This window comes from Malaya genurostris, chromosome 3, assembly GCF_030247185.1.
Source record: "Malaya genurostris strain Urasoe2022 chromosome 3, Malgen_1.1, whole genome shotgun sequence".
Classification (NCBI taxonomy): Eukaryota; Metazoa; Arthropoda; class Insecta; order Diptera; family Culicidae; genus Malaya; species Malaya genurostris.
In genome coordinates this window covers 298,049,133-298,069,503 of record NC_080572.1, presented here as the reverse complement: position 1 = coordinate 298,069,503, position 20,371 = coordinate 298,049,133, and the positions used below count along the sequence as shown (strand labels likewise).

The 20,371-nt window shown below is 38.4% G+C and overlaps 1 protein-coding gene across 9 annotated transcripts in view; it reads left to right on the top strand.

Moving 5' to 3' along the window:
* Positions 1 to 19,316, top strand: part of LOC131438996 (uncharacterized) — a 515,523-nt gene extending 496,207 nt beyond the window's left edge. For all 9 annotated transcript variants that reach the window (XM_058609452.1, XM_058609453.1, XM_058609455.1 and 6 more), the window contains 4 exons: positions 168 to 415; positions 6,808 to 6,892; positions 16,699 to 16,980; positions 17,051 to 19,316. In XM_058609452.1, the coding sequence (XP_058465435.1) occupies positions 168 to 415; positions 6,808 to 6,892; positions 16,699 to 16,980; positions 17,051 to 17,160 (725 nt within the window). In that variant the 3' untranslated portion in view covers positions 17,161 to 19,316. The remainder of the gene's footprint in view (positions 1 to 167; positions 416 to 6,807; positions 6,893 to 16,698; positions 16,981 to 17,050) is intronic.
* Positions 19,317 to 20,371: the final 1,055 nt, after the last annotated feature.

The following is a 20,371-nucleotide window of genomic DNA, read 5'->3' as shown; positions in this document are numbered from 1 at the left end:
ACGAAATGCTGTCTGACATTAATCCGCCAATTGGCATTCTTTTGCATATCAAAATGATTAGAACCAGTTTGACATAAGAAGAAGAAGAAAAAAAGTTTGATATTCTAACCATACTCAAATATAAAACTTTAAACACGTTTCTGTTTTTTCCGTTCACCCACACGCAGTTCATCGCCCGGTGGACATCAAAAATCGTCCCCGGATTCCGATCCCGGACGAGGATCCGTACAGCGTGGCCGGCAACGGTGGCGGCAGCTCCGGTAGCTCCGGATTCGGTGCCAGCGGTAGCGGTCTGGTTGGATCCTCGCGGGACCATCTGATGCAGGGCTCGGCAATGCAGGTCCAGCGGCGCAGCGAAAAACCACCGAAGCTACCTCCGCGGGATAATCTGTACGCGTCGCACGATATTGTGAAGGTGAGTGTAACCAATCATTTTTTAGGGACTATTGAGGGATCGCTTCACGCTTAAGTCACTATGGGAGGGTAGAATAAGGTTCGAGGTAGCTTATCATGTGGTGAGCGTCTTTGTCCAAGATTGAAACTTTAGTCAAGAGAAAATTATGCTGAAGCAACGAATTTTCAGAATCTAGTCAATTTTAGATTCTTTTGACAGCATGATACCGGATCCTGCCAAAATAGAGTGTCACCGACGTTGCTATTTCCTGTTCGGCAGGGTCATATCACCGAATGTCATTTTATCAAATCGTATAATCCAGTACGTTTGAGCCCCCGACCTGGAAGGATTCTTAATGTCAGCAAAATAAATCCGTCGATTTAGCAATTCCGGCGGTCATGGTGTATGGTTTTACTTCGCCACTAGTTATAGGTACTGAAAACGAAAGAAGGCCACAGACAAAATGATCAAGTTTAGCAGTTTAGCAGTTTAGCAGTTTAGCAGTTTAGCATTTTAGCAGTTTAGCATTTTAGCATTTCAGTATTTTAGCAGCTTAGCAATTAAGCTTTTTCAGTATTTTAGCATTTTGGCAGTTTAGCATTTTAGCAATTTAGCACTTTAGCACTTTAACACTTTAACACTTTAACACTTTATCATTTTACCAGTTTAACATTTCAGCATTTCAATATTTTAGCAGTTTAGCAGTTTAGAAGTTTTTTTTCATTTCTTTTAAATTTACTAGAAATTTAAAAAAAATGCATATCTACGCATAAATTTTGAAAATATTAAATGCTTGATATTCTACAAGGAACTCAAAGCGACCATCTAAGCATTTTTGTAAAATCCACTGCTCAGTGGGGGTAAAACTATAAAAAACACGACTTTGCTCAATAATTTTATAAAAACCTAAGCGAAGATTTTGAAAGTTAGTATTTTTAAAGCATTTTTTTCCTCTTTTTTTCTGACTTTACTTCGAAGACTTACTGTGAAACTCTGAAAAAAAAATTAATTCAACTAATCGGAAGGTACTCCCGACATGTTCATAAGTTCGATAAATGGATTGTTTTTAATAAGTGCGACCGCAAATAACTGTATTCTGTTTGACCCCAAATCATCTTTTTCAATGAATTTACAAGAAAAAAAAAGTTCTACTGATCGGTGTTTGGACCCATTATGGTTCGCATAAGGAGTGTATCGAAAATAAGCTATCCACAAATTTTTCTTTCAAATTATGATAAAAAACGATATTTTATTCAAACTAAAAATGTATCCTTTATTGGCCGAGGTTAAACTTGAGCATAATGAAAACCGGATGAAATTTAAGTTATTCCTTCACGACTTTTCGAACTTTTGATCGAACGCTCTTCATCAAGTTCCGGAACTCCTGCATGTTCCCAGCTGCCATACCAATCTCTTCACGATTGCCCAGTACCGTTCGATGGGTCGAAGCTAAGGGCAATTTGGTGGATTGATATTTTTCTCAACGAAATTTATACCTTTTTCCGCAAGCCAATTGAGAGTGGTTTTGGCATAGTGAACCGACGCTAAATCCGACCAAAACAGTGGAGGTGTACTATGCTTCTTATATAGAGGCAGCAATCTGATCTGGAGACACTCAGATTGACAGATTTCTGCATTTATTGTTCCGGTAGTGTAAAAAATGGTTGACTTCGAACCACAGGAACATGTTGCTTGCCATACCATACCTTTCGACCGAATTTCTCCACTTGAATCGATCTGTTCGCATCGCTCACATCCTCCCCAACGACGACAGTAAAGCATTGTGGAAGGTAATGTAAAAGAGGACTCACAAACTTGACACTCGTTCCTGCTTTTTTGGCCAAATCACGTATTGACATAGATTTGTTCTTCATGATTAGAGATACCACTTTTTGGTCCAGTTTCGGGTTGGAAGAACCGGGTTTTCTGCCTCTTCCTGGTTGCTCATCCAATGAATAGTGTTCCCCAAACTTATTAATGATAGTTTGAACACTGGCATGATGAAATCCAAACCGCTTCTCCAATTTTCGCATAGTAACACCCTTCTCACTTAGCCAGAACCATAATTTTCACTTCCTTTTCAATACCCGACATTTTGAAAACACAGAATTTCAACCGCACAAACAAGTAAACAAACGAAAGCTGACAGCCAAACGCACAGCATGCTGTGATTTGAGCTTAAAAAACCATCACAAATACATGCGTACAACACAAATTTATGTGGATAGCTTATTTTTGATACATTCCTTATAGGGGTAGATGGGATAAAATGCACCCCCTAAGGAAATGTAGCTATATTTTATATAGAGAATAACATGTAAGAGTTTCACGTATCTTCCGTAATCTTTATTTCTCAAAATTACGTACAAATACTCGCTGAATACATTGAAAAATACATGAAATGTCTTATTTTCCAAAACCCTTAAAAATTGTCTGTTGAAATATATGCGGGGCATGGCGCCCGATCGTGGAAAACATGAAAAATATACATTTTAAATTACGCGAAGTGACGATTATCTGAACATAAAGGCAGGATGATCTTAAACAACGGATCAAAACTCATGACAATCACGGGGCAATATGCACCCTCATAAAGCTCCTTCTTCTTATTTAAAGAAAACTTTCGACTTTTCGTTGACGAAATATTTGCCAGGTGGAAGATTGCTCACTATTATTCATTCGGGTCGTTTTGCCCCCAAAAACATGAGACGATAAATTTGACGATTTTTCTAGAAAATTGCAAATACATTGTCTGTATTAGAACTAATTTTAGAAACCCGAATGATTGGTAAAGAAGTTCACTGGTTACAAAATTAAAATCGTCTTCCTCACGATTTTTTTTAGTGAAAAAAAATTGGTAACTTTTGATAAAAGCAAAAGGTGCATTATGCCTCGGGGGTGCGTTTTACCCCATCTTCCCCTAACCTCACAAAAATAGTCAACAGATAGTTTCCATGATCGCATGAATTGTGCTACATCGTTTTACCCCAATTTATCCACGCACATAATTTTCTGTTGGATTCAGATTTACAATTCCGAAGCAGATATCCACATTTCGACCTAACACACCTAATGGGAATGACAATACTAGCCCGTTTAACCCTCTTTACCTCGATCTATTTTATAAGTGCATGAACTGTCTATCGCATTCCGACAGAAGGCTGATTAAAATCGATTGATATTACGAAGAAAGACTTACCAAATAGATTCAATGACCGCACGAATATTGTTATACCGTTTTACCCCAAGTCGTATTTCTGGCTCAACCCAATACAATTTTTGAAATAAATTGGAGTGAAAAGGGTTAAGCGGGCTAGTACTGTCATTCCTATTATGTGTATTTGTATTTTTTCCATGAAAAAATCTGTTATCACTACGCGATTTAATTTCTAATAAGGAAGCCATTTATGTCATTTTTGCATGATTGATGGAATTACCGACCAGGCACTCCGAAGGAAGATAGGAATAAAAAGTGTTCGTGAGTGATTTACCGCCAGTTACCACAAATATAGCGACCCCTTGATAATGATAAAAATAATTTTCTTGCGCAACACTGTTTAATTTGCTGCGAGCTAGTTTCCATGGAGCCCAATAATAAATAAACAAACCATTTGAGAAAATGTAGAAAAAGTTTTATTAATTTAAATTATGTGCCATCAGAACCAACTTAAAAAAACATAAAATTATTGTGAAGAAATCGAGACTGTGAAAGCTACAAACAGATGCCCATGTTTGCAACGCTGAAATGGAATTATTAAATATGACGAAGTTAGACGCTTTCGCAATACGCTAGGCACGAGAAATAAATTTTGGCTTACTGAATTCATTTATTCCGAATTACAGAATTATCCTGCACCAGAGCCAGGTTCAACCGTTTATCATGTATTGGAACAAATTTAAAAAATGTAAGATACTATCAAGCTAATGTTACAACGTTCTTTGTGGATTTACGGCGACCGGAACTGGAAGCACAATGTCAAATCTGACACTAGGTGTATTGCTAATATCCACTCGACTTTCCGAAACACCTGACCGTTGCTTGATATACTGACAACAAACCCGGAATTTCGTGCCAGTATGCACGGAACGAAGATAAAACTTTGTTGAATTGTATCCGACATTCGATTACTTCCAGGTTCCAGACGCCTTTCGAGAGATTGTAGTTACTGTACATTCTCTGCTTGAGAATCGATTGTCAAATTATTTGAAGGAAACTTGTTTTACGATCAGATTCCATATGCTAAGAAAGTTGATCCCCGAGCTTTCCAAATGTCTTTCATGTTCATCAAATTTTACCATCCGTTTTGCGAAGATCTAAAAATCACTGAGAGTAGCTGTAAAGGAGTTTCTCGAATGTCCAAAATATGACGTCGTATTGTTTTAAAACATGTACACTGATTAGCAACGAGAGTTGAACAATTTGAAACAAATTCAGAAGTGACAAATATACAAAGAATCGGGGAACAATTGGAAGTCATTAGAAAAGAATAAATATAAATTTTGTTTATAAGTATATTCGTACCTGCATATGAAGTGCAATTTTTTTCATGGATTAAAAAATAAAGTTGAAATATTCAAGTATCTTTGATTTGCTGCAAATAAGTTTCTTGCATTTCGTACAATAGTAATGATATACCAGATCGACTCAGCTATATCATTCATATTCCGTTACTAAATTTTGATTTGATGATGATTGCAAAGTTTGTTACCATTTTGTAACTCGTCTACATAGCGGAGAGCCGGCATAGATCTAAGTCTGATTACGTTAAACTATTTAACTAGCATCGGTGGATATTGAAACGTTGCGTCATACCAAAAAAGTAGTATCCAATACAAAAGTTCTTGGCTGCATACGGCAACCTGATTGCGCTGGTGTTACAAGAAATTTTTCGTATGCTCGAGCCTCAGCTGAGCTAATCTATCTACTAATCTAACGCGTGATGATGATGCAGAATTTGCAACTTGCCGCGAAAAAAAGGATCTTTCTTTCGAGTCAGTTTATTTTGTTTACCTTCTTCAAGTCTTCAACATGCAGTAACCAAGGTTTTGGTAACTGTTATTCAAAACTAATAATTGATCAACTTGTGTTGCTAGCAAGGATGGCTTTTATCGTATCAAAGAACGTTCGCTGGCAACTCTTCAACGACTGAATCAGTGCCATCAAGGAGAGTTGGAAATCATCGCAACAACAAAAACCAGGCATGGCTCATTTAACATAGAATAGACACCAGTGCGAGAGTGAATTTCTCTCGATGACATTTCTGAGAATCAAAGGTTAGCACGCCGCTGTGGAGATCCTCTCTGAAGCAACAAACGGTCGCTTATTCTCGTTTCGCGATCCGATTCTATACAGGCAGTTGATAATTGCGATAGAATCATTTCACTATTGCCGCTTATTCTAACTATGTGCATATAATCTTTGTATAAGTTGTGTCTATGAAAATGTATGTGAATGCTCCACACAAGGGTTTTGAAATATTGCAATCTAGTATGAGAATCATCAAGTTGAATCATCGACTCGATTTTCTGCGATAATTGTCAACTTGCGATTCTCTCTTGGGAAATTCCACACAGTAACGATCATTATCAGACTGTATTTTTTTAAGGGCCGAGAAATACTCAGAGTATGAAGTGGAGCGAAGAAATTTTGCAAAATACTCTCACGGTTCATGCATTGCGAGATACGAGTTCTTCTAGCATCTTCTACCGGATTGAAAATGTTGTATACAATATAGATAGCAATATTGCAGCTTCTGTCAAATTTTCGGCAATCACCAACACTGGTTGCTAGTTTTAATAGTTTTTCAGATAATTTCATTTTGACATTACCATTTACTGAGGGGTAGTTAAATTTGCGATACAGTTTTGATAGGCGAGTGGCAGGTCGTGTCGTCGGAATTACCCTGGGTCAGTTTCAGTTTGCGCAACCAAAAACCAATTTTACTGTATTAGTTGTCAAATGTCCCGTCACAGTTTGTTTTAGTGTTCAGATTATTTTGTTCTTATTATGAGAATTCGTTTTTTCACCAATATTTTTACTATTTTGCTAGGTTTTGTATCAAATTAACAAATTGGGCTTTAAGGTTAGTTTGACAATTGCATTGAACGTATGGTTTTTTTTTATTCTATTGCTCTTTTGACTTGTTTTTTTAGTTTTTACTCTACATTCAACATCTTCATTCTCAAACAAGTTGTTTTTTTCTCAAGTCCAGGGTTTTGAACTCTTTTCGTTTCGAAGTACAAAGCACAAATCATTTCATTGTCTGCTAATTTCAGCACTGCCAAGCCTTGGGGTTTGACACTTGCACCTTTCGACACAATCACTCAATTGCCTCTACCGAATTTGTCAACCACAACTGAAATGCACAAATTAATTCTAACCTTCCGCGTTTGCTTCTCTATTGCTTCCGCAGCCGGACTACGATGACATCGAGGACGAGAATCGCGTCAAGCTGCCACGAGGAAAATCAGACAAAGGCAAAGATAATAAGAAGTATGGTAAGTTTTTTTTTGTTTTTCACTGACTTCCCTTACATTATGGTATTATTATTATTCTTATTGTTATTCTTATTATTATTATTATCATTATAACTGCGACTCACAGGCTGGTGTTTGGGTTAGACATAGAGAGAAACTTTTAATTATGTACCCGTCTAGTCTAGTCTAGCCAGGCGGCGTGCGGCGAAGAATCTTTTGTCCGGCACTGTGGACTGTGGACTGTGCACTTTAGAGTCAACGCAACGCAACGCAGTTCCGAGCGTTTCGTTCGGAATCCGTCGAAGGTCATCCCATCCAAAGTGCCGTCGTTTTGCGTTGGCCGAACGGATAGTAAAAAAAAAGCTACTCATTGTTTTTATAGTCTAATCCGGATTTCGACTCGAAAAAGGGCACCGCGAGAGGCGAGCGTAAACCAAAGGCGCTTCTGTTTCAGGCTCCTGCTGTTGCATATTTGTTCGGCTTATCTGTTGGCGTCGCTTTCAGTCGGTAGGAAAATCGAAAATTGAATGGGGTTAAAGAATTTGTTTCACAACCAGTGCCGGCAACAAACGCATTCTTCAATAAAATCAGGCGCATCGAATAGAGAAAAAATGTGGTGACCATCGACACGGGAGGCCTTCCCATCTTCCAGTTTCCATTTAATTAAATTTAGATTACATTACAATTGTTCTGCCGTCCCATCGGATGTTTTCGTATCCTAGTCCCAGCCAGCCAGCCAGCCAGCCGGCGACATGCTGAAAGTTGTGATATCAGTGGATTTGGTTTTTGTTCCTACGGATGCTTCCCACATTGCTCAATTCAATGCACTTCACCGTAAACCGCCTCACGATGATAGCGAGCTGCAACAACACAATAATCCAGATAAGTTTGGTCCATTCTTTTGGCCACGACGCGCAGTTCTCCCGTGCACTTCGACGGTTTGTCCGGGGAAAATATTTGCTGCGATGGCAATTTTTGATAAATAATTTTCACAGAACTCCACGATGCTGCCGCGGGACGACCTGAAACAGATAAGTTGTTTTACTGGTCGTTGCCGGGCCGAACTGAGTTCGTTCTAGGTTGCTGATCGAACCGTGTAAAGTCAAAGATTAAAGTGATCTCCTGTTCCTAGGTTTGGACGAGCTGGATTACAATAGAAATCGAATGACTGCTTAGAACGTAGGTATCCAAACTTTTCTGGTCTAATACCCATTTTGAATATACGTAGGCCGCTACTTATATTCCGGGAACTGGCTACACTATTGTCAATAGCTAAAATCTGGCAACACCAAAATAAAGATTGACATGTTTGCCTTTCTTATATAGGAAGGCTATAAGGAATGTATCAAAAATAAGCTATTCACATAACAGTTCGGCTGAAAAGTTCGTATCGTTTAATAGAAACACACATTTTTTTGCCAAAATTCGTTTTTATTATTCAACATAATTGCCATCAGAGGCGATACAGCGATTATAGCGATCTTCCAACTTTTCGATACCATTTTTGTAGTACGATTTGTCCTTTGCCTCAAAATAGGCCTCAGTTTCAGCGATTACCTCGTCATTGCTTCTAAATTTTTTACCAGCGAGCATTCTCTTGAGGTCTGAGAACAGGAAAAAGTCACTGGGGGCCAAATCTGGAGAATACGGTGGATGAGGGAGCAATTCGAAGCCCGATTCGTTCAATTTCAGCATGGTTTTCATCGACTTGTGACACGGTGCATTGTCTTGATGAAACAAAACTTTTTTCTTCTTCAAATGAGGCCGTTTCTTTGAAATTTCGTCCTTCAAACGCTCTAATAACGCTATATAATAGTCACTGTTGATGGTTTTTCCCTTTTCAAGGTAGTCGATGAAAATTATACCATGCGAATCCCAAAATACAGACGCCATAACCTTACCGGCCGATTGTTGAGTCTTTCCACGCTTTGGGTTCGGTTCATCGCGTGCAGTCCACTCAGCTGACTGTCGATTGGACTCCAGAGTGAAGTGATGGAGCCATGTTTCGTCCGTTGTTATATATCGACGAAAAAAATCGGTTTTATTTCGATATAACAGCTCCAAACACTGCTCAGAATCATCAATTCGTTGTTGTTTTTGATCGATTGTGAGTTCACGCGGCACCCATTTTGCACAAAGCTTTTTCATATCCAAATATTCGTGAATAATATGTCCAATACGTTCCTTTGATATCTTTAGGGTATCTCGATCAACTTCACTTTACGGTCATTGAAAATCATTTTGTGGATTGTTTTCACGTTTTCATCGGTAACAGCCTCGTTTGGACGTCCACTGCGTTCATCGTCTTCGGTGCTCATATGACCAGTACGCAGTTTGCAAACCACTTACGAATTGTTGCTTCGCCCGGTGCAGAGTCTGGATAACACTCACCAAGCCATTTTTTGGTATCGGCGGTATTTTTTTCATCAAAAAGTAGTGTTTCATCAACACACGAAATTCCTTTTTTCCATTTTTTTCACAATAACAAAAGTAGCTTCACTCAAAATGCAATATCTCACAAACTAATAACCAGACCGCTGTCAAATTTATACACGTATCTTTTGAAGGTTGGTGCTAACTGAAAATGGAATGGATTTAATTCTAGTGGCGCCCTCTCATAGAAACGATACGAACTTTTCAGCCGATCTGTTACATTTGTGTTGTACGCATGGATTTGTGATTGTTTTCTATGCTCAGATCACAGCATGCTGTGCGTTTGGCTGTCAGTTTCCGTTTGTTTACTTGCTTGTGCGGTTGAAATTTTGCGTTTTCAAAATGTTGCGTAATGAAAAGGAAGTGGAAATAAAAGTTCTGGACACATGGCTAAGTAAGAAGGGTTACGTCAACGAACAACGTAAAGAAACGGGCTTTCCAACTCAAATGTCACTTGATGGAGTTCAAGCATCAACATCTACTGAAATCTGTGATCTGTTTCGTAAGCATTTTAGCAGTGTTTTTTTCGGACGAAATTTTAACTGACGATCAAATTCATGAAGCGACCGGTAACGTTCCTCTGCGTACTCCCTTTGGCTCTCGTTAAATTATTACGACCACTGAAGTTAGCAAAGCGTGCTCCAAGCTTAAGTCATCATTCAGTGCTGGTCCTGATGGGATCCCATCTATATTACGAAAAATATGTTCAAATGGTATTTCGATTCCACTATCGATACTGTTTAATAGTTCTTTTCCAGGACATTTTCCGGCCATATGAAAAAATATCATACATTTTTCCCGTCTTTAAGAAAGGCAATAAAACCGAGATCTCAAATTATCGTGGAATAGCGGCGTTATGCGCAGTATTCAAATTATTCGAACTAATCGTCTTGGATGTAAAATCCCTGCAAGCGCGACTGCAAGCAGATGCTATATATACTGATTTCTCTGCTGCTTTCGACAAGATCAATCACCGGATCACAATTTCGAAACTGAGTAGACTTGGATTCAATGGACCTTTTCTTAATTGACTGTACTCATATTTAACCGATCGCGAGATGTCAGTAAAAATAGAAGATTGCACTACGTCTCCATTTACGGTCAGTTCCGGAATTCCTCAAGGCAGTCATCTTGGACCGTTCATATTCCTACTTTACCTAAACGATTTAAACATTTTGCTAAAATGCATGAAGTTATCGTATGCTGATGATTTCAAACTCTTTCACTGTCAAAATCGTCGGAGACGCCAGATTCTTGCAGTCACAACTGGACATTTTTACAAATTGGTGTAGAGTAAACCGAATGACCGTTAATGCTTCAAAATGTTCTGTTATTTCATTCACTCGCAATTAAACAATTCGACTACACGATCTTACAAACTGTTCTTAGACGAGAATCGTGTATTAAAGACAGCACATTGAATATACCATCAATAAAGCCTCGAAACCATTAGGGTTCGTCTTCCGTGTGACGAGAGATTTCAAAAACATATATTCCCCCACGCATTATATTGTGCTTTGGTCCGTTCTACACTAGAATATGCAGCTGTGGTTTGGTCACCCTACTATCAAAACGACATTCAACGCATAGAAAATATTCAACATAAATTTATTCGTTTTGCGTTTCGCCAACTACCATGGAGAGACCCCCTAAATCTTCCGAGTTACCAAGATCGCTGCAAGCTCATAGATCTCATGTCCGTCTCATGTCCGTTCGCAGAAATGTGTTCAAGGCAGTTTTCATTGCTGATCTTCTCCAGTCACGAATTGATTGCTCGGAGCTGTTACGTTTGCTCTTAGATTTTGATATTCATCGTCGTTGTCTTCGAACTCATCCTTTCCTACGCATTCCTGCCGCCAGAACCAACTATGGCCACAACGAGTCATTTGTCAGTATGTGCCGAGTGTTCAATAGCTGTTCAAGTCAGTTCGACTTTCATCTAACTCGTGATACTATCAGGAAATTGTTTAGTCGAACACTATCTTCTAAAGAGTTAAAGAGTTTATCGTTAGTTCTAAGTACTTAGCTATGTAGTTATAATAGTTAATAATATTAAATGTATCATTTGGATATTCTGTAATCTGTTGGTACAAAAGATGAGGAGGTTTTATGCCTACTGGAGATTGATAATAACTTATCTCCAGTGGGCTTTTCCCTGCTCCAGAAATAAAATAAAATAAAATAAAATAAAAAAGGGTATTTCTATGCGAAAATTGGCGAAGCGGTTTGGGATTCATCATGCCAGTGTTAGAACCATCATTAATAAGTTTGGGGGGCACTATTCTTTGAATGAGCTACCAGGAAGAGGCAGAACACCCGGTTCTTCCAACCCGAAACTGGACCAGAAAGTGGTATCTCTAATCATGAAGAATAAATCAATGTCAATACGTGATTTGGTCAAAACAGCAGGAACGAGTGTCGAAATGATCCAGCGTATCAAGAGGTGAAATCATCTGAAGACCTACAAGAAGAAGAAAATCTCGAAACAAAGTGTAGAACAGAAAAAGCGAGCAGCAACAAGGGTCCGGAAATTGTATTCGCGTCTTTTGCAGTGTTCGGATGCATGCGTTTCGATGCACGATGAGACTTATGTAAAGGAGGACTCAAAAACCCTTCCAGGTCCACAATACTTTACTGTCGTCGTTGGGGAGGACGTAAGCGATGCGGACAGGTCGATTCAAGTGGAGATATTCGGTCGAAAGGTACTGGTATGGCAAGCAATATGTTCCTGTGGTTTGAAGTCAACCATTTTTTACACTACCGGAACTATAAATGCAGAAATCTATCGATCAGAGTTTCTCCAGAGATTGCTACCTTTATATAAGAAGCATAGTACACCTCCACTGGTTTGGACGGATTTAGCGTTGGCCCACTATTCCAAAACCACTCTCAATTGGCTTGCGGAAAAGGGAATAAATTTCGTTGAGAGAAATATCAATCCACCAAATTGCCTCAGCTTCGACCCATCGAACGTTACTGGGCAATCGTAAAGAGGGTCTTCAAGAAAACTGATAAGGCAGCTTGGAACATGCAGGAGTTCAAAAAAATTTGGGCTCAAGCGTTCAAAAAATGCGATGCATAATTTGGTCCTTCTGAAAGGCAGGAATGAATCCCGTACAACATCTTGATAATTTCTTCTAATGAAATGCAAATCCGAAATGAAATAATCGACATTTAAATTCTGTATTCGGCTATTTTTATAGCCGTTAGGACCGCCCTTTAGTGAAAAAGCTACAAACGAAATCACATAAAAACAAATCTCTTAACAAAAATTGAATCAGTTTGGATTCTATCGCCACTGCGAGCAGATGTATTGTATGTCGTTTGCGAAGCTAGTTTCACTTCTGACAAATTGCGATTACGTCACAGCTGCTAGTCGTTTGCATTGGTGAAAAAACAACGAAAAGAGGACAACGGTGGGGAGCATCACACAAAATCAGCCGTTCTAATGGCTCTAAAAGTTTTCCAAATAAATATTAGGATTTCTTCTTCGTAAACCGAAGCTAAATATTCTCAGTTTAGTGCAAATCTAGAACCGTTTGATTAGATTTGTGCACTTTTCGCTGTGTGAAATTCATAGTAATGGAGATCAAGTGAAGCCTCATTTGGTTTTGTGAAAAATGTAAAAAAAGGGAATGCTTGCATAATTCATACAATTGATCAACTAATTGATTTTCGGAATTGTTACGGAACATGCCAGTTGTTTTCGTATTCACGAAATCCAGTTATGTCCCTGACATTACCCACCCCCCTTTTTATATACGAACCCGGTGGGGGTAAAACTGCTCAAACAAAAAAAGAATTATGTAAATCCGTCCATCCGTTCTTACGTGATGCGATTACAAAGAATGACCGCTGCATTTTTATATATGGGGTATTCCACGCAAAATCAGCCTCCCAAATTTGTTTGTTTTTCATCAAACTATTTTTTTCGGTAAAGAACTCGAAAATATTCGACACGTTTTTTTATTTCAATATGGTACGTGGAACTTTCGAGATATGATTTTTTGAAGTTTCGCGTTTTCCAAAAAGAGACTTTTTTCAACAGTCTATACTGTAAAATCTACTAAAGATACAAAAATTCGTCCAAGTCATGAAACGTGCGTCTTTTCCTTAGCTTTCAAATAAGCGATTCCATCAAACAACCATTGAAGTTAGTTTCATGAAAAAAGTTAAAAATTAAAAAACAAACTTGGGCCTATTTTTTTTTTTTTAGTTGAAAAAAGAAGCCTTAGGGGCTTAACTCAATCGTGGCAAAGTTTCAGAGTGGGAAGATCAATACTTTCGGAAGAGTGAATTTTTAAATCACGACCCACACGCAGAGATGTCTATCTCCTCTGTGTGACGAAGAGCAAGCAAAATTTCTTCCCTCGCACTGACAACCTCAACGAGAGCTCTTCTCTTTCACATTTGTACACCACTGTTGTGTAAAGTGTGCACACATCATGAGTGCGTTTGTTTATTTCCTTTTACCTCTTCCACTGAATCGCACCAAAGTGCTAGAGCATTAGCTAATAAATTCTCTGAGATGGATGCAGATACTTTCACAGAGGTGTACACGCCGGTGAGCACTCTGCTGTATGGTTTTCGTAGATGAAGCGTGGACACGCAAAATCAGCAAAATAAAACAATTTATCGTAAAATTTTCGGTTTTCCTTGCAAATTTTTTATAGCAAGGCCAGATCTACTCTCTTTTAATTGAAGTTCACAGAAGTGTTCGCTCACAATCACGCGCCAGTGGTCACTTGGGTGTATTTAGACGAGAGCGCGTGTGCGCGATTCATGCGAAGAGAATGTGTTTCACACGCGCCAGCTGCTTTAACCACAAGCACACACTCAAATGCTGTCTATTCGACACTGAGAAGAAGTGCGCTTTCCTCTTTGTGCGGTGCTTCGTTTTTTTCATCCTTGGTGTGGCAAAAATCTGACTCTAGCGTGTATAACTCTGGTGAAATGTCATCTCTGCCCACACGCACTGAGCGTACCGCAGCGCAATTCGCTCGTATACGGGCTTAACTTGTCGACACATGTCGCGCCACTGATCGAATCAAAACTTTGACAGTTCAATGTTAGCGACGTTACAGTTAAGATCGCGGTGTAAAAATGAATTCAACAATCAAAAATCGTGGCTGCAATCCATTTAACTTTAAGACTCATGTTAGCAAAAATCAAAAACATTCGTTGCGTTGGGTCTCTTCTTCCAGCTGTGCAGACGACACAAAATACATCTGCTCGCAGTGGCGATAGAATCCAAACTGATTGAATTTTTGTTAAGAGATTTCCTTTTATGTGATTTCGTTTGTAGCTTTTTCACTAATGGGCGGTCCTAACGGCTCTAAAAATAGCCGAATATAGAATTTTAATGTCGATTATTTCATTTCAGATTTGCATAATTTATTGAAAGAAACTATCAATATGCTGTAGGGATTCGTTTCTAGCATTCAGAAGGACCAAATTGAGGAACTCACTACGATATTCACCACTTTTCGGAACATTTTTCTTGAACGATTTGTTGTACAGCAGCAGATATTTTGTTCTCTTCCTCAGAACGCGTTCTGATTGGCTGGTGTTGACATGGGTCAAATGAGATAGGTTTTTCAATAGTGTACTATTGAAATACTTCAATGCTTTTGCTATACACGTTTAAGTTGAAAAATTTCGATTCAATTGGTAATTAGATTATATAAATCCTTTCACAGATCACTGAGCTATGAGCTTTAAAAATACGAGAAAGGCAAACGCGCCTTATGGATTATCCTCTTTGATACTCGTTTATACCAAACATTTCAGAAAAGTTTAATTTTGAATTATTTGAGATTATGTCACAAAACTGAAAATTTTATCATAAAATTGTGATCATATTTCCGATGGCGTGTAGCAAAAATTATGTTGATTCGTTAGATACAACAAAAGATATTCACGATCAAAAACTTATTACTCTCTCAGAGGGTAAATTTTGAAAAGGCACCCCATAGTAAAGTAAGTCGTATTCACGACAAAAGAGATATTCTACAGAATCTTTTCTGAAAAATATGAACAAAAGAAGCTCAGAAAAACTCAACAAGAACAGAGAAGAGCCTGAAAATTTCTCTTTAAATGACACGATCTTCGAGAGAGAACGCAATAATCTAAAACACCAACCTCGATATCAAGAACTAAAAGTAGTAGATTTGATGAGAAGTTTTATCACATTAATCTATCGTATGGGTTGGACATCACATGGATTCCAATGAACAATGAAAAAATATTCAACTTTCACAAAGATTGAATGTCTGTGTTTTTGGCAGCATTGTCGAGCCTATTTTATTTCTCTCTCCTTTTTCAGAATGCTATCAGGAAACCAAAGCGAAAAAAATGGCGGATGCATTGAAACTGACTTTGTTTCACAGAAAAATACAAGACTTTGTCACGGTAGATTTATAATACAAGCCTTCAAAGCCGAGATATTCGATGAACAAGTAGAGGTATGCATTTCCGAGCGTTCCATTTTTCTGCAGTTCTTCAGTCAGAAAAAATACAACACGACCGCTAAACTCAATGAATCATTCTGAAAATTTCACAGAATATTCTCAACTAAATTTCGAAGACATTATCAGGTGGGTTTTTCTACATTCTGCACCGTTTCCAAGAAAATTGAATTTGAAACGGGAAAATAGCAAAAAACCTACCACTTTACGGTGCTGTCATCAGCCCTTATGTTATATAACAGTATATAACAATTACCAAAATCTAAGTTTGTCTGAAATCCAGACACAGAATTCGTTTAGCAAAATTTTGACAGTAACGAAAAGTTTTCGCAACCGGAGCACATGCCTACTACGATTCATCCGAGCAATGTCTGGAAAGATTCGATGGAGAAACGATTGTCGCTGAATGGGAACAGGCGCTCGAATTGGATAATTTCCATTTTCTGCCAAATACATCAAACTAGCAAATCCCACAATGTGACGACCATTGACTGCCTTAACTGCATGGGCCGATCCTAAATGATATTAGACAGCACGACTCCTCCACGTACCATTATTCGATTGGCCTCGTTTAGTTTTATTACTGTGAAAACCGAATTGAAGACAAACTCGGCCGGATTATTTAACGGTTCATGATCGCAAAGAATTCCAAATCAAATTCCTACTAATCAGAGAATGGAAAACAGACCCTCGCTCGGTGCGTTTGGAACGAAACATGCTTATTAGTATTCATCGGCCAACGGCAGACCGACAATGTACCGGGTCGTCATAAAACAGTCAAGTTCTACCAGGCGGCTTCCCATCTTGCATAACAATGAGCTTCGATGGGTTCTTCCGAACGGGTTCAACAACACACACCCGACTCGAGACACTCGACAAGTAGAAAATCAGAAATTCCACTGACTGTATGCTAACTCCTCGTTTCAGATGATCCTTACTACTGCGGACTGCGAGCCCGAGTGCCAAATTTCGTCAAATCGTCCAAATCAAAGGAAAACAACAACAACAGCAACGTAGCCAACAACAACAGCAACAGCAAGGAGAGTGCTGCCATCTCCAAACGCTTATCGGTAGCTCATTTGCAGCATCCTTCGTCGCTGCAATCGTTGCACCAGCTGCACCAGATGCATCCCCATCACAGCCTGATGGCCGCCCATCAGCACCACCAGCAGCTCATGTGGCACGCCAGAAGCTACGAGAGTGGAATCGGTGAGTTTAGATTCAAAAAATAAACAACAACAAAAATCTGTTAAACGATTCTTCTCATCTCAACTTCTAGATACCGACGTCGTCGAATCGCCCTATAGTCACATGTACGGTCGGGTTCCGTTGCCGACGCGGGGCTACATTCCGGCACCACGGGCCATGTACATCGGCGAATGGGATTAGAACACCGGGCCGAACACCGTGCCCAAGTTCCGGTTGTTTGCTTTGCTAAACAAAAAAAATATATCTTTCGGTTTTGAAATTTCGTACTTTCTCTTCAACTGAATCTGTTTAGTTCGTAAGTGAATGATTAGTTCTGTTATTATTATTATTATTATTATAATGGTGTAAATAGTTATGAACGACGAAGAAAAGGAAGGCTCCGGTACCATTTGGAACTTAACCAACGTTGAGAACGATACTGCCATGCAACCCCCATCATAATTTGCTTATTATTAGAAAAAAAATCCCTCTTTCTTTTTCGTTTCGGACCAACGAGATTTGGAACAACAATTGTGTGCGCGCTGCCGAATAGTGCGCGTGTAAATAAACAAAGGAAAATTATTTAACGCCAGAAATAAAAATTTGTAACGACACGGAAAAATAAAACAAAAGAAACAAAGATTAGCTCTGCTGTAAATATCTCCACTGATTATCAAACAACAGTTTCGATTTTGATAAAAGATGGAAACTCACGCGATGGATCGTATTTTAAGAAGAAGAAGAAGAAGAAGCAGAACAAAAAAAAAGCAATATGTTTTACTGTCATTTATATTATTGAAACTGTTATCATGTACTGTACTTGTATGACTAAGTTTTAACTCTCGCTGCAAGTGTTTATTTCTCTAGTGGTAAGTCAAGGAAACTACTAACAATTGAAGCAACGAAATAAAAAGTGACACTGGCTCCCGAAATTGTTGTAAAGAATCGGAAACTCCGGCGGAGCAGTGAAACCAATCACGATGGCATAATACTCAACATAAATTCATGTACGCGCGTCTGTAATTATTTTTTTAACCTTTATCTAAGGCAGAAGACAATCTTTTTGATGTTTGTTTTGTGGACCCAACCGTCGTCACACGATTTTTCTCGCCAAAAACAAAAAAAAAAAAAAGTCCAACTGGTTAAGACGCCAAAGATACTGAACTTATTCGCAGAAACCATTAACTAGAGTTTCGATTGATAAATCATGATAAGACGATGGCTATGATTTCTCGGTTGAACCCCTCAACTCTGGGAATAACAATCGGTAGTCTTCGGACCTAGGAATTCTTTCGCTGTGAAAGAGAACACGAAACCCAAAAAACTGTTTGGTGAAAAAGCGCCAAACCAGTGACAACGGTGGGAACAACAAACGTCGAAACGCATTGGTTTCAACCGTTCTGACTATTCTATCACCTATTCGATAGAAGTCTGCGCAGGCATGAGATTGCAATAGCCTCCCACAATTGAAATAATCTAATAATCTAATCTAAGCCTTGTCTACTACTACAACTACTACTACTATTGAACAACGACGAGCCATCGGAAAAAAAACAACGGGGTTTGTCTCTATTGTACATTTGCTACTCAACACACAGACGTACATGCGTTTACCGGTAATTTACCCCCCTTCATACTCCCTCTACGGTAATTGCTAGGCGCTAGTTTTAACCCTATGTAGTTATAGTTAAGCTACACTCTCTCGGAAACGAACTGGAGATCCGGAGATCCGGCCAAATCCGCCCGTTCAGAGGAGTGAAAAATATATCAATAAGTTAGTGAACGAGTTTTCCATACCTTTTTTTTTGTTATCTAGACACTGGTGAAAGGAACAAAATTTTGCATGAAATAAAAACACTCAAGCCGTCAAACTTGTTACTGAGAGTGTGTGAAAAAACGAGACAGAAGTTACGAATAACCGTGAAACACTGCCCACGCAACTGAACCTAATAAATAATATTCAGCTCAAGTAGAGCACGAAGTAATGGCAACACTTTTCGATTTAAAAAAAAAACAAGAAATAAATGCACTGTTAACGAGACAAGCAAAATCTATTCATATAATACAAGTAATGGCATCTCATCGATTAACAATCGATCGAGAGAACTTGAAAACTCGAATATTGTCCAGGGACAAGTGAAGAACAATTCACAATCAATAGAATAAATTAAAGAAGAAGAAATACACACATACGCACGCACATACTTAGTCGGCGCGAGTAGAGAATAGAGACAGCGGAAAATATACCCATATAAAAGAAAAACATTAAAATTATACCTATAGTGATTGATTGACGATTGTAACTTAGCGAAAACAAAACGGAAACTTATCGAATAAATTAAATATTTTAAAAATAACATGCAGAGGCAAAGGCATGATCCCATTCGCGGTTAGACCAGAGATGACAATCCACGAAAGATTCCTACCTCAGTTGGCGTTGAATCGTCATTTCGCACCGCTGCACAGTGGTTCAAAAGCGCAATTTCACGCTCTTAATTGATAACTTATTAAAAACGTGGTTTTCAAGGTATCAAGTATCATTAGCAAAGTTGCTCAGAATGATAGACGCAATCTTTTGGCAAATTTCATTTATGTAATTAAACCCCCTAAAAGTGACAATTTATGTAATTAATCCCCCTAAAAGCGACATAGGGGCTAAGCTACTTCGACAAAGTTGTGTAGAAAGGTACTTCAAACGAGTTTGTTGAAGGTACTATTCACGTAACTTGAGTGTGATTCATGGTATAATGTATTTTCTGAAAAAGGTGTCCAAAAACCAGTTTTTGTTAGAAAACATATATATTTTCAATTTATATGAGTTTTTCATGTTCTACAAAGTTTTTCATCTTTAAAAATTACACAACTTTCTCAAACATACTATGCTGCTATCATTTCAGTTTAATGCAATACAGCAATTTATCATGTTTTTTTTAAATAAAATTCTAACTTGTCTATTATCAAAAGGCGCAAGAAGGTGCAGATGAGACTACTTACATATTAAACTACTTCAAAAGAGCTTTCATACCGTGGTTGAGTTACTTGTTTGCGATCGTCTGCAGGCGAGTTATGTTCTTTTTAAATATCCTTGTCCTTGACATTTGCAATGATATAAAAAAAGGTAAAAAAGGTAAAAAAAAAAACAAAAAAAAATTGCAACTACCCTAAATAGTTGGATATTATATTATAGTTGTTAGGTTCGACTAACAGATACCGCTAAATTATGCTTGCATTCGATCCCAAATCCTAGAGAGCGAGCACCATTTCTTGAAAACTCTTATCAATTGAATATAGTACAGAACCGCACTGTCTTCAGGGAGTTTGTTGTTAGTTGAGAACTGTCTCTCCAGCAGTGCATTGAAAAAAGCACGAAGAAATCGTATTGATTTTAATACCACAAGGTTTGATGACGCGT